At 36.0% G+C, this 12,234-nt stretch overlaps 1 protein-coding gene across 1 annotated transcript; it reads left to right on the top strand.

Moving 5' to 3' along the window:
• Positions 1 to 788: 788 nt before the first annotated feature.
• LOC126380692 (tryptophan 5-hydroxylase 1) lies at positions 789 to 11,680 on the top strand. The gene is made up of 10 exons (XM_050030269.1): positions 789 to 1,193; positions 1,519 to 1,672; positions 1,952 to 2,117; positions 2,268 to 2,318; positions 4,454 to 4,571; positions 5,721 to 5,884; positions 5,990 to 6,116; positions 7,127 to 7,359; positions 7,612 to 7,828; positions 11,499 to 11,680. The coding sequence occupies exons 1-10, from the start codon at positions 915 to 917 to the stop codon at positions 11,586 to 11,588; spliced, it is 1,599 nt and encodes a 532-aa protein (XP_049886226.1). The 5' UTR covers positions 789 to 914; the 3' UTR covers positions 11,589 to 11,680.
• The last annotated feature ends 554 nt before the right edge of the window (positions 11,681 to 12,234 follow it).

Genomic DNA, 12,234 nt, shown 5'->3' with positions numbered 1-12,234 from the left:
TGTAAATACACCGATAAATGTGGAAATTAATAAAACAAAGTTTTTAGTCTAATATACATCACATCATATGAGTAAATAAACACATATTCAGCTCGAAACATACGATACTTAGTAGAGGTATATTATACGGTAAGGCGAAATAAATGCGGGGTAGTAGTAGATAATGAATGATACGGAATGCTCTTTTCGCTAAACAATGGTAATAAATACAGTGACTAGACCCGTTTACCGCCCAGCGACTCAAGGAGAAAGGTGGCTACTACCTCGAGGTATGTGCACATGCGATTTTTTTCGTGTTAAATATTAAGTATATCACGCCAGATTACGGGAGTATGTTCTATCTGAAACTTTAGCTTGAGTAATGTGTTATATTAAATATAACTGAAGTTCTGAGTAGTTTTTTATCATATCTTTACTTATATGGTGATAGAAATAAAATAATTTTATCTCTCAATTACCAAATAAACGAATAAGTATGAAAAATACAATTTCCAATGTAAACAACTTCGAGAGTTTCAATCAACCATTGCAAAAATAACTGGAATTGCGAATCCTTTCCTTATAACGACAATTTCCAATCGAATGTCTAAAAATAACAAAGTATTAAAAATAAATAAAGTGTTCTGAAGTGTGTTCGTGACTTTATGGTGTGAAAAGAGAACATTTTCCAAGTAACTCCGAACACTTGATTCAGCCAATCAAATATACCCACCCTCCGGCGAGTCTCCCGCGCCTCTTCTCTTTATAAAGCGAGCGGAGTCACGGGAAGGCACAGTGTGTCCCAGCGTGCAACGACGCATCCTCGGCACTATAAAACATCTCTAATTTACCTATTTAACTCCAATCTGTTTATAAAGAGCTTGCGATTTATATAACACACATTTCATACAATTTTAAACTTATAAACAGAGAGAATGAGTGGGTCTGGGAAGGGTCTTTTAGGGTTGTGGTTATATAGAAATGGTTCAGATTGGCAGGTGAAAAATGAGGCTCCTCATCATCCAAAACTAGCAGATCTCCAGACCATGGCGGCTCAGCAGCAGCAGCACCACCTGGAAGGCGAAAGGATTTCAGTGATGTTTACCTTGAAGAATCAAGTAGGAGGTCTGGTACGCGCTCTCTCCGTTTTCCAAGACTTGGGTATCAATGTCCTTCACATTGAATCCAGAAAATCAGCAACGGAAGTATCATCTGTAAGTTGAAGACATATAATCATTACATTCTTTTTTTTATTCTTAGTCGGAAACGAACTAAAATATAGAACGCGTTCAGCTGCTTACCTTCCCGAGCATGTCGTAGAAACCGACAGAGGGTTTGTATATTTTCTGACTAGATGGAGAATGTGCGGATCACCTATCACCGTATGATTTCGCATACCATCTTAGGACTTCATATCAAGGTACTCTGCGCACCCCATTAGGGCTTACAAACGTAGATACAACCCACGTACTACCTATGTAAAATTTATCTTATCTGGAGAATTGTTATTATTTAGGTATTTATTGGACTTATGTGTAGGCTGATATTCTTGTGGATGTGGAATGCGACCCGCAAAGAATGGAACAACTCAAGCGGATGCTCAAACGTGAGGTGCAGGACTTTGAAGTGGTACCGTCTCAATCCGGGGAAGAATTTCCACCTCCGACGCCCTTGTCAGCTGCGGCTAGTTTCGGTAACATAACTAAATATTACATTATAATTTATACATAATTTAATTATGACGATTATAAGTGCGTAAACAAATCAGGGTTTCAATTACCTAATGGAAAACCTAATTAATTCGTGATCTCACTGTCTACATAATGACTACATTGCGAATTTAAAATAAAAAAGAGTTCTTAATTAAAAAAGAGATCAAAGTATTCTATTTTCATGTTAACTTGAATTTGTTTGATTCGAATTCATTTGAATTAATTTCGTGAATTCTTGTATTTACATTTTCCGATTTTAGATTTTGGTGAAATGCCGTGGTTTCCTCGCAAGATTTCGGATCTAGATCGAGCTCAGAATGTCCTGATGTATGGGTCTGAGCTAGATGCTGATCACCCTGGTTTCAAGGATCCAGTTTACCGCAAGAGACGAGAGCAGTTTGCCGCAATCGCTAACAACTTCAAATAGTAAGTAGTTCTTAAAATTTGTAACGGATCGTTGCAGTACGTACCTAATTAAAATATGATCACTGAAATAATAATTATTTGTCCTAACTAATTCAAGATGTTAAAATGTATTAGTACATTGCACAACATAACATAATTATTGTTTTGTAGCGGTCAACCAATACCGAAAGTGCAATATACGGAGACCGAAATTAAAACTTGGTGAGTAAATTTTCCAACTTTTTTTTTAACAAAATCTAAATATTTTATTTCGGGCTTTTGATCTGTTGTGAATTTATTTTTGGTGTATTAGAATTTTTAACGGCAGCGAATGAAGAAATGACTTGCTGTAGCGAAGTTATTAATTACGCAAAAATAAGTAGTCGAGATTACGGGAATCATTTATTTTATGAAATGAAAAAATAGAAGTGCTTCAGTCCCACCTGTGTCGAGTCATAACAACTGATTCAACGCATTTCTCTTCTATAAACATAACATAACATAAACAGCCTATATACGTCCCACTGCTGGGCACAGGCCTCCCCTCAATCAACCGGAGGGGGTATGGAGCATACTCCACCACGCTGCTCCAATGCGGGTTGGTGGAGGTGTTTTTACGGCTAGGTAATAGCCGGGACCAACGGCTTAACGTGCCCTCCGAAGCACGGAATCATCTTACTTTTTCGGACAATCAGGTGATTCAAGCCTGAAAAGTCCTTACCAAACAAAGGAAAGTCTCACAAAGTGATTTCGACAATGTCCCCATCGGGAATCGAACCCGGACCTCCAGATCGTGAGCCTAACGCTCTAACCACTAGACCACGGAGGCTGTTTAAGGAGGGTGTTTAAACATAACATACAACCAAACATTAGCTCACGAGTACATTCCCAATTTGAGCTAGTCATAGATACAGTGCCGGTTTTAACTCTACCAGCGCCCTGGGAGAGATTTCTACGGCGCCCTCCAACTGCAATTCAAACCCATACGAAAAAAGAGAAAGCATATAATGGAAAAATGTTAAATACTTACATAATTGTTTATTATAAAAAATAACCATTGATTAGAAAAAAAAATTGCTTTTCTGGCCTTTCTATCAGCTCTCTTTTCATCATTTCTTTTGCTGGCTGCGGCGCCCTTTTTTATCCGAAGCCCTGGTCGATCGCCCAACCGCGCCCTACCTTAACACCACTACTGCACGAAATTTTTGTTGTGTTTAATTTACACACATTTGTTATTTACTAACCTGATAGTTCTTAAACACTGTCTCGATGAGGTTAGAGTAATAAGCAAAAGATCGTACCTATACGATTTTTTGATTGTGTGATATTTAAACAGAGCATCTAACTGTAAAATGGTCTAAGAAACAACGTTTTTATATTGAAACTTATCCAATGTTCAGTAATTATTTACATTCCAATAATTATTGGCGATATAACTTTGTATCTCGTCGCCTTATAGCAAAAACCAAATTAGCGCCTTTCATTTGGATGTGATTTTCTTTAACATAAATTCGATTTTATTAAATTACTTAGTTCGTTTAGGTTTTTTAGACTACATATTTTTACTTGGATTAAAAGAAGCATGTGTATCGCGAGGTTCTTTACGAAAAAATGAAGGCGCTTAAGTGGTTTTCACTATAAGGCGATGATCTGCTTATTATCCAACCAACCAACCAACTTAACCAACCTTACCACTATTGGTTATTTAACCAACCAACCAACTTTCTAAAAAAGGTTGTTACGAGTATCAATTCATTCCGTACTTGCGTACGTACATGCGCCGGCTCCAGAATTTAGATTCTAATATTATAGGTATTCATCAAAATATTCTTACTAACTTTTTATTTTACTAATAAACAGTGGGGTTTGGACGTCACGAACGATTTAAATTTCATTACCAAAAGTAGCGTAATTTATTCTGATCAATCTGTCATTTTGCCGTAGTGGTAAAATTGTGTTTTATCTTTTTAACATTATTATAATAGAATAGAACCCTTTCAAGCGTATATAAATAGACGGGACATGCACGTGACATCTTCGTGGCATGGTCTATAAGTAGACTAGAGATTACGCAGTAATGTGGTTCTGACATTTATTTCAATCAGATACACCTTTTGCACCTTATATTTTTATTTTTTTTTATAGATAATCAAGAGGAGGCAATATTTATTATACCTATAAACTTTTAGTGTTTAAACTCATAAATGCAGTCTGCGTCTTTGTTCTCCGCTGCTGTCGTTTGCTTAGCTCGATCCCGCGATGCAGGCATTAGAGTATAAAGTTACTTAACACATTCAGTTCTTGCCTTATTAAGGCGTTCTCTCCCAACCGTATTGACTTAATAACTGAATTTCCAGGGGCATAGTCTTCCGTGAACTCCACAAACTTTATCAGAAGCATGCATGTGAAGAGTACTTGGAGAACTGGCCTCAGCTCGTCAAATATTGTGGCTACAGGGAGGACAACTTGCCTCAGGTGGGAAATGAGCAAAGTTTGTTATTGCAGGTACTCCGGTTGCCTGTAGTCAATGTTTCAACACGGTTGTGCTGTATATGTTAGTTGGAGTAGTCACAGTGGGTTAAAACTATGTTATAGACTTAGATTTGAACATCCAATTGAAAAATCAATTACTTGAAGTGTCCCAGGCATAACGTTTGTAACAGTTTTACATCTAAAGTCAGCATATTTAAGTAGATAATATTATAGATTTCTTCAGTATTGAAGGCTCGTTTAGATCTGGCACTTGCAAGAAATTAGGGAAATCATTTAGCAGCTCGCTAAAGTTGTTCGCCGTAGCACGCTTTCCAATCATTAGGTTTAAACTCTACGGGACCACTACGTCGATAATCGCTGTTGTTGAAAGATGATACTCGTTTGTTTATTTAAAGACTTTATTAAAGACCTTTTTTATAAAAATTTCCTTAAGTCATTGTGAAAGTTAAAGCTGTTAGCTTGTAATCAATACTCTCCTGATCGATACTATTGAAAAAGTTGTGAACATTCTCTGCCAAATGTTTAAAATCATTGTTATTATTTTTTTATTGTGAAGCTGCAAATTTGAACCAATATAGAGAATGAAGGCAAATTATGAAAAGCGCGAAAAATAAAGAAATGAAAGGAACCATGTGTTGCGAGTATTTATGGAACAATAAGTAAGGTACCTACATTTAAACAGACCAGCGTATAAGCCGCAAGAACACATTACTCACAACAGAACAATAATTTTTAACATGTAATTAAATTAGTTTATTTTTATTACACAATAATTACGTTAATTGTCGTCACAGTAAGTTGTAAGTCACAGTTTAAGTCAAATTACTTTGACAAAATCTGTGACTTTTTATTATGATTATGTTGGTACGTAGCAGGTACTTATATTTGCCGCGTAAATAATGTTAAACGAGGTAAGAGTGTAGATAGCTTCAATCGATGTACTTAAACTGAAACTAAACTGGATAATGAAATGAACCAGTTTTTCTTTAGTTGAATTCTGGCTAGATAAAATAAATCAAGAATCGAATTTATCTTAAGCGAACTAGATGCATGTACTGCATTGTACAATAATTGTAAGTAAGTACCTATCTATGTATCTGTTAAATGTGTTGTTTAAATAAATAATTCTAGCTGGAAGACGTTAGCGCGTTTCTTAAACGCAAGACTGGATTTCAACTGCGTCCAGTGGCTGGATATTTGTCACCAAGGGACTTTCTCTCTGGACTGGCTTTTCGATTGTTTCACTGCACTCAGTACATTCGTCATTCTTCCGATCCCTTCTACACTCCAGAACCGTAAGTTTTTATTTGTATTTACTTACTTCAAATTTTCTTAAATACACTGCTCATTTATTATCACGATATTATAAAATGATTTATTAATATCCAGTTTTCCTTCAGCGATTGCTGTCACGAGCTGTTGGGACACATGCCACTTCTCGCAAATCCAAGTTTTGCACAGTTCTCCCAGGAGCTGGGACTAGCTTCTCTCGGAGCGTCTGATGAAGATATTGACAAATTAGCAACGGTTAGTGCAATATCCATAAAATTTTATGGTTCTCTAGGTTGTTCACCAGGATAATGATTTATTATAAACGTAAAATAGTCTTACCTACATAAGTCTTCTTCTCTTATTATTGACCTCCCAAAGGCCCCAAACAAGGCTCATGTAAACCATATTCTTAAGTAAATAGTAACCGGGGTGGACTAATCAACGTGCCCGCCGAAGCACGGTACTTATTATTTTATTTTTGGATAATCAGGTGATTTCACGCACCAATGTCCATACTTGTCAACTTAGCTAGCGTACAATATTGTCGCACATTTATTTCAGTTTTTTTAACATGGTTCCTACAATGAAGACCAACGAGATTTTTGATGTTTAAATCCGTGAACATCTGTGTAATTATTTTCGATATACGACTTGTAACTATCGAGTTACAATCAATTGAAATTCGCCGGGAGCTCTTGAAACTTTTGAAATATTTGTCCAAATTACGTAAAGTAAAATCATTTATGTTGATAAGAATTATAACAATGTAATTTCAAAGTGCGCTTTGAGATTTAGTATCGCTATTTTTCTATTTATCATTCACTGTTTTGACAGTAATGGCTTACATATTATAAAAGATAAACATGCGCTACCCGCAGACTTTCTTGTACAACTATTTAAAATAAATATTTACACCGTACACCATCTTATTCTTCTCGTATCTGCAGCGCACACCAAAATAGCTCGCATATTGCAAATTTTGTTCCCTTCCCTGACATTTATCGTTATAACTCATACATACTTATAAGTATTATTTCACAATATATTTATAAATTATAGCCTGTGCATTATTCTGATGTATAGGTCATATCAAAGTTTCATCACGACCTATTCAGTAGATACAGTTACGCGGCGGATATAGACCGTGCTGAAGATTCGTGTTATGTGACGTCATGAGTGGTTGCGTGGACTAAACAGCTTATTTTAAAACTAAACAACTTTGTAAATACTGGAAGAAATTGCTTAATAAAGTAACAATGTCTTAGCTATACTTCTTCACCGTCGAGTTTGGGTTGTGCCGCCGTCCTGATGGCTCCTTCCGCGTATACGGAGCTGGTCTCCTGTCTTCGGTGGCTGAGCTTCAACACGCTCTCACAACACCTGAGAAGATCAAACGTTTCGATCCTGAGGTCACTGTGAACGAGGAATGCATTATAACATCGTACCAGAATGCTTACTACTACACGGATTCATTTGAAGAAGCTAAGGAGAAAATGAGGTCAGCATCCCAAGCATATTAATAAACATTTTTTAACATGACTCACAAACTGATGCCGGGACAACGTCCGCGTAAAACATAGTTTATGACCAAGGTAGAAAACAGTCTACTTGATGCTACTAATCTAAGTTTTCAATAGGTACTATACACACTTACGAGAATAATATAAATATACCATTCTGATTTATACTATTTTCAAAATTTTGGTATTTTGTTACATCTACATAATCGCTGATAACTATTTTGTTACAGAGCGTTTGCAGATAGCATACAGCGTCCGTTCGGCGTTCGATATAACCCATATACACAAAGCGTGGAGGTTTTGAGCAATGCCCAGAAAATCACTGCTTTAGTGAGGGAGTTGAGAGGAGATATTTGCATTGTATCTTCAGCTATCAAGAAGATTTCGGCCCAAGATAACACACTTGACGTCGAATCCATTGCCAACATGTTGCATACAGGATTGCAGGTATTTTTTTTTTTATTTGTTTTACTAGGTACCTATGTAATGGAAACTTAAAGTAACTGCATAACAGACAGACAGAAAACTAAAATATAATATTCTAAATGTTTACTTACCAGAATTATCTCGTCGAAAATACCTATCCCCTCTAAGAACTTCTATGTCTCCAAGCCAGATAGTTCTAAAAACTAGTCGGCCTGCGCGCTAGACTAAATCTATGTGCGTAGCTGAAACGACGGCCTTGAAAAATGCATTTTTGATCGATATTTTGTTGTTAAAAGGGATCTGGTAGTCAATAAAAAAGATTTGTCGACCATGCTTCATACACAAGTTGCTCTATAGTTTTAAAGAACGTGGTACTTGATTATTCGGCTTAACTACTATTCAAGGCAACTCTAATTATAAGCGCTTCCACATTATTGGGCGGAGCTATACCTATCTTGACCCGCCATGTGCTCACTGCGATATCGCTCCTTGGACATAGAAAAATGTCTATTGCGAAAGCGTCCTACCAATTAAACGACACGTCGAGTAGAGTTACGTCACTAAAGTGTACAAACATTATCTAAAGACTCTTTTAGAATCTACAAAGGTATAAGAAAACCCCAAAACTTAAAAGAATCGAGCTGCTTACACATACCGTATAAATAAAAAATAACTATGGCAAATCGTGTAAAGTCCATTTTCATTTTAGTTAAATACTGACACTGCTTTAATGTACCTATAGCTATATTAACTTTCCAGCAGTAATATTAAAAGACGGTTTTCAGGATTATGCTTAGTGGAATATTCCGAGCAAGATCAATAATGTCTACTCAAATATGCCGTGTAATAGCGTACTATCCTGTAATGATGAAATACAACACTCGAGATTTCAGTAAAATTACTTCAAGTCGACTTTGAAAACATAGAAACATAAAATCTTAGTCGATATTATAAAATGCATAGTTTTTAGTAGGTACGTAGGTAAGCAACTAAGCACATAAATGTAATAAATATCGTTCACTAATAGGATGTAAATAATAAGTGTACACTGGAACACTATCTATGCACTAGGGAATGCAATCCCGATCACTTGGGATTTTTCATCTCGCGATATCTCGTCAATTTTTTCGGGATCAATCCCGAACCATAATATGACGAGATCCCTTTCGAGATTGGCGGGATTGGGCGAATCTCCTTGAGTTATATTTTTCATTTTGATTTCCAAAGAAAACTTAATTATTTAGTTAGTAATATTGAAGAGTAAAGGTTTTTGTTTTCTTTAAAAAAATATTTTGTTTTTATTAACCTCACTATCACAAACAACTATATTTTAGTGTTCTGTCTGTTTCATCGTCTTCAGCCATCCAAAATTTAGATTCCGGAAATTTGGTGATCTCGCGGGATTGATATTTCCAATCCCACGTTGTCTCGAATTTGCGATCTCGAATCGGGATTGCATTCCCTACTATGCACCGCTTCCTTGTCTAATCAAAGCTATTTGTTCCCATTAATTGGCCTGAATTCAATGCATAATTTATGAGAATAGAGCCCAAACAAGCTGTCAATCGGTACGTGATTAGCACGTAGATATAGTGGAATTTGTGCGGGGTAATAGCCATCTTTGGGAATTGGTGTTTATAATTAGGTACTTGGGTAATGACAGTAATTGCAGAAGTAGCCCTACTGACTTTTTATACAAACGGTCAACTTTCAAGCAAGGACCTATTGGTAAGTAGTAACTACTCCTTTCATCGTCCACAAGTGGATACTTATTACAATTGTACGTAGACGCCGCCACCAACAATCATAAATTAATTCGCAACGACACAGACAATGTGCCGTGTATTTAATATTCGATCACGAAAGTTATTCTTCTAGTAATCTAGCCACATTTACGTTGTAAATAATTGCGAATACGTGAACTAATTTAGCATGTTAAAAAATTCCAATTGTAAGCTGTTTGTGCAGAAGTTTTTCGGGAGTTATTTAGAGATCTTGACATGCTCTTTCCGAAGTACTTATTGGATTAATGGCACTTAATGGAATATTGTATTAACATATATGGTATATTATGTGATACTACATAGGCGGTCCTGACGTTCACGGAATTTGTGTCGGAAAAGTCATGAAAATTTTAGTTTTTTTTTAAATATTTTCAGTTCCATACTTTTGCGACGGAAAATTCCACTACTCAGAATTATGGTCTTAAACATCCCTCAAAGTTTTCGTTACGATGTGACTAACACACTGCATATTTGGACAAAATACCAACCCAGAATCGATGTGCACTGCATGGGTGGGTACCAGTAGTTTCATTATAATGAATAATGTTGCCCACTCAGAGGTGTCGCCGCCACCGACCGAAGAGTGGGCGCGCCGAGCACGTGGTTACATCCCGGATACTCCATACGAATTAGCGGCAAAGATACAATGTGACAGAGTTGAAATTTCGTAAATGCATGCCGAAATCTACAAAATCACCAATTTTGAAAACTCTCGGCAAACTTTCCAAGTAAAACTACCAAATGATCTAACTAACACTACGGCACGCTATATTAACTGCATAACTTGGCAACTTAACTCGGTTACATTACATTACAATAATACAATGCAAACGAATTTAATTAAAAAGCAGAGGCTTCAAAACTGTATTGTAGGTAGTACCTAATCTAATAGGTAGGAACCTATTCCGAACGCACCACCGCATTGCGGAATGTATTAATTTCCGCTAAACTACTTACGCAATAATACCTTGTGTGTGTTAGCTTACAACACGTTGTCTCTTAATAAAATGTTGACTCTTAAATTATTTAAGTAATCGATATAATGTGCTTACCTTCGTGCAGTCCCGGGAGCATGCCCACGTGGAATGCGGCTATCGCGATATGTCATACGTTTCTGAGTTTTGACCTATGTACTAATTTTCATCCAAACCGGCCCAGCGGTTTTAACGCGAAGGAGTATCAGACAAGGTTACTTTCACATTTATAATATTAGAACAGATTATATACATTATACATGGATGTTCGAGAAAACGATAAATCTGAAGAAATATACAGGGTGTTAGTAAAATCGTAACGAATACTTTGAGGGATGATTCAGAACATGATTCTAAGTTGATATCAAGTGGAATTTTCCGTCGCAGTACAAAAGTATGGATCTGAAAATTATTTAAAAAAACACAAGAATTTTCATGTATTTTCACAGGAAATTCCACTTGATATCATCTCAGAAATTAATATGGTCTAAATTATCCCCCTCAGTATTCGTTACGGTGTCACTAACACCCATACCTATTTGTATGGCTACCAGTATACTTGAACGGGGTGTATGTAGCATCGTAACGAGTACTAAGAGGGATGATTCAGCTTATTATTCTGAGCTAATATCAAGTAGAACTTTCCATCGGAAAGTATAGAATTGAAATTAATTTTAAAAAACTAAAAAAAATCATGAACTTTGCGACGGAAAATTCCACTTATCATATATCATAATTCTACTATTCGTTACGATGCCACTAACACCCTGTATATTTAGTTCATTCTTCTTCTTGTATCGTGTCGGTTGTGAGGTAGATTACCAACTTCATCAACTCTGGCGTCAGGGTTACTATTTGGCCGCTTAAGGCCCCATTAAGTTATAGTAAGATTAGTTCATTTTAACTTGCTTTATTTTATCGTGCTGATTCCAGGTGAATGAGAGAAGCCCACAGAGCACTTCTGGTGGCAGTTCACCAAATTCTGAGCGAGATGCATCACCAAAATCTGACTTATCCAAATAAAAGTAATCAAGGTTACTCATAAATGATAATGTTAATACGTATAATAAATATTTACTTACTACCTAATAAATATACTCTTTCTAAATTACATAAAGTACCTTATAACTTATCTTCAACTTATCTATAATTATTATTCCATGTTAATTAAATACATTTATTATGTTAATATATAGATTTTATCAGATTAAACTAGGAATTGTTGAAAATTTATTGTATCAAATATATATCAAAGTAGCAGAAATGGTTTGATTGTTTTATTGTTCTCATTTACGTATATCCCAAGTCGTATGGCGATATAGCGATAGCGACTAATTAATTTTAAGTCCATGGTCAGTTATTTGAGCAATTTTCATATAATGACATCTCCTTGATGTACTTACAGGTTACTTTTATTTAATGATCGTAAATTGGGGTCAGCTTAGTTAGTACCTACTTTTTATCTTACTATGAAATATATATTTTAGGTGTCAAAATTTATGTCACGACACGATCATCATATTATGCTGCCGAACAACTATCTGTCTGACGAAAGGCCCTTAAAGAAGCGTCGTCTCACGATATACCTAACCACCAGTACGTCTACTATTACATTCATTATTCAGCAGGGCCGTCGAACATAAACCAAACATAAACATACGCATACTGA

This window comes from Pectinophora gossypiella, chromosome Z (assembly GCF_024362695.1).
Source record: "Pectinophora gossypiella chromosome Z, ilPecGoss1.1, whole genome shotgun sequence".
In the NCBI taxonomy this organism is placed as follows: Eukaryota; Metazoa; Arthropoda; class Insecta; order Lepidoptera; family Gelechiidae; genus Pectinophora; species Pectinophora gossypiella.
Note: the sequence above shows the minus strand (reverse complement) of the source record. Positions and strands in the feature narration are given on the sequence as shown.

Excerpts from the sequence above, each read along its gene's own strand:
- LOC126380692 (XM_050030269.1), top strand. The coding sequence starts at position 915 with ATGAGTGGGTCTGGGAAGGGTCTTTTAGGGTTGTGGTTATATAGAAAT. Across the intron at positions 2,118-2,267 it reads ATCGCTAACAACTTCAAATA|CGGTCAACCAATACCGAAAG; the intron begins GTAAGTAGTTCT and ends ATTGTTTTGTAG. Across the intron at positions 6,117-7,126 it reads ATATTGACAAATTAGCAACG|CTATACTTCTTCACCGTCGA; the intron begins GTTAGTGCAATA and ends ACAATGTCTTAG.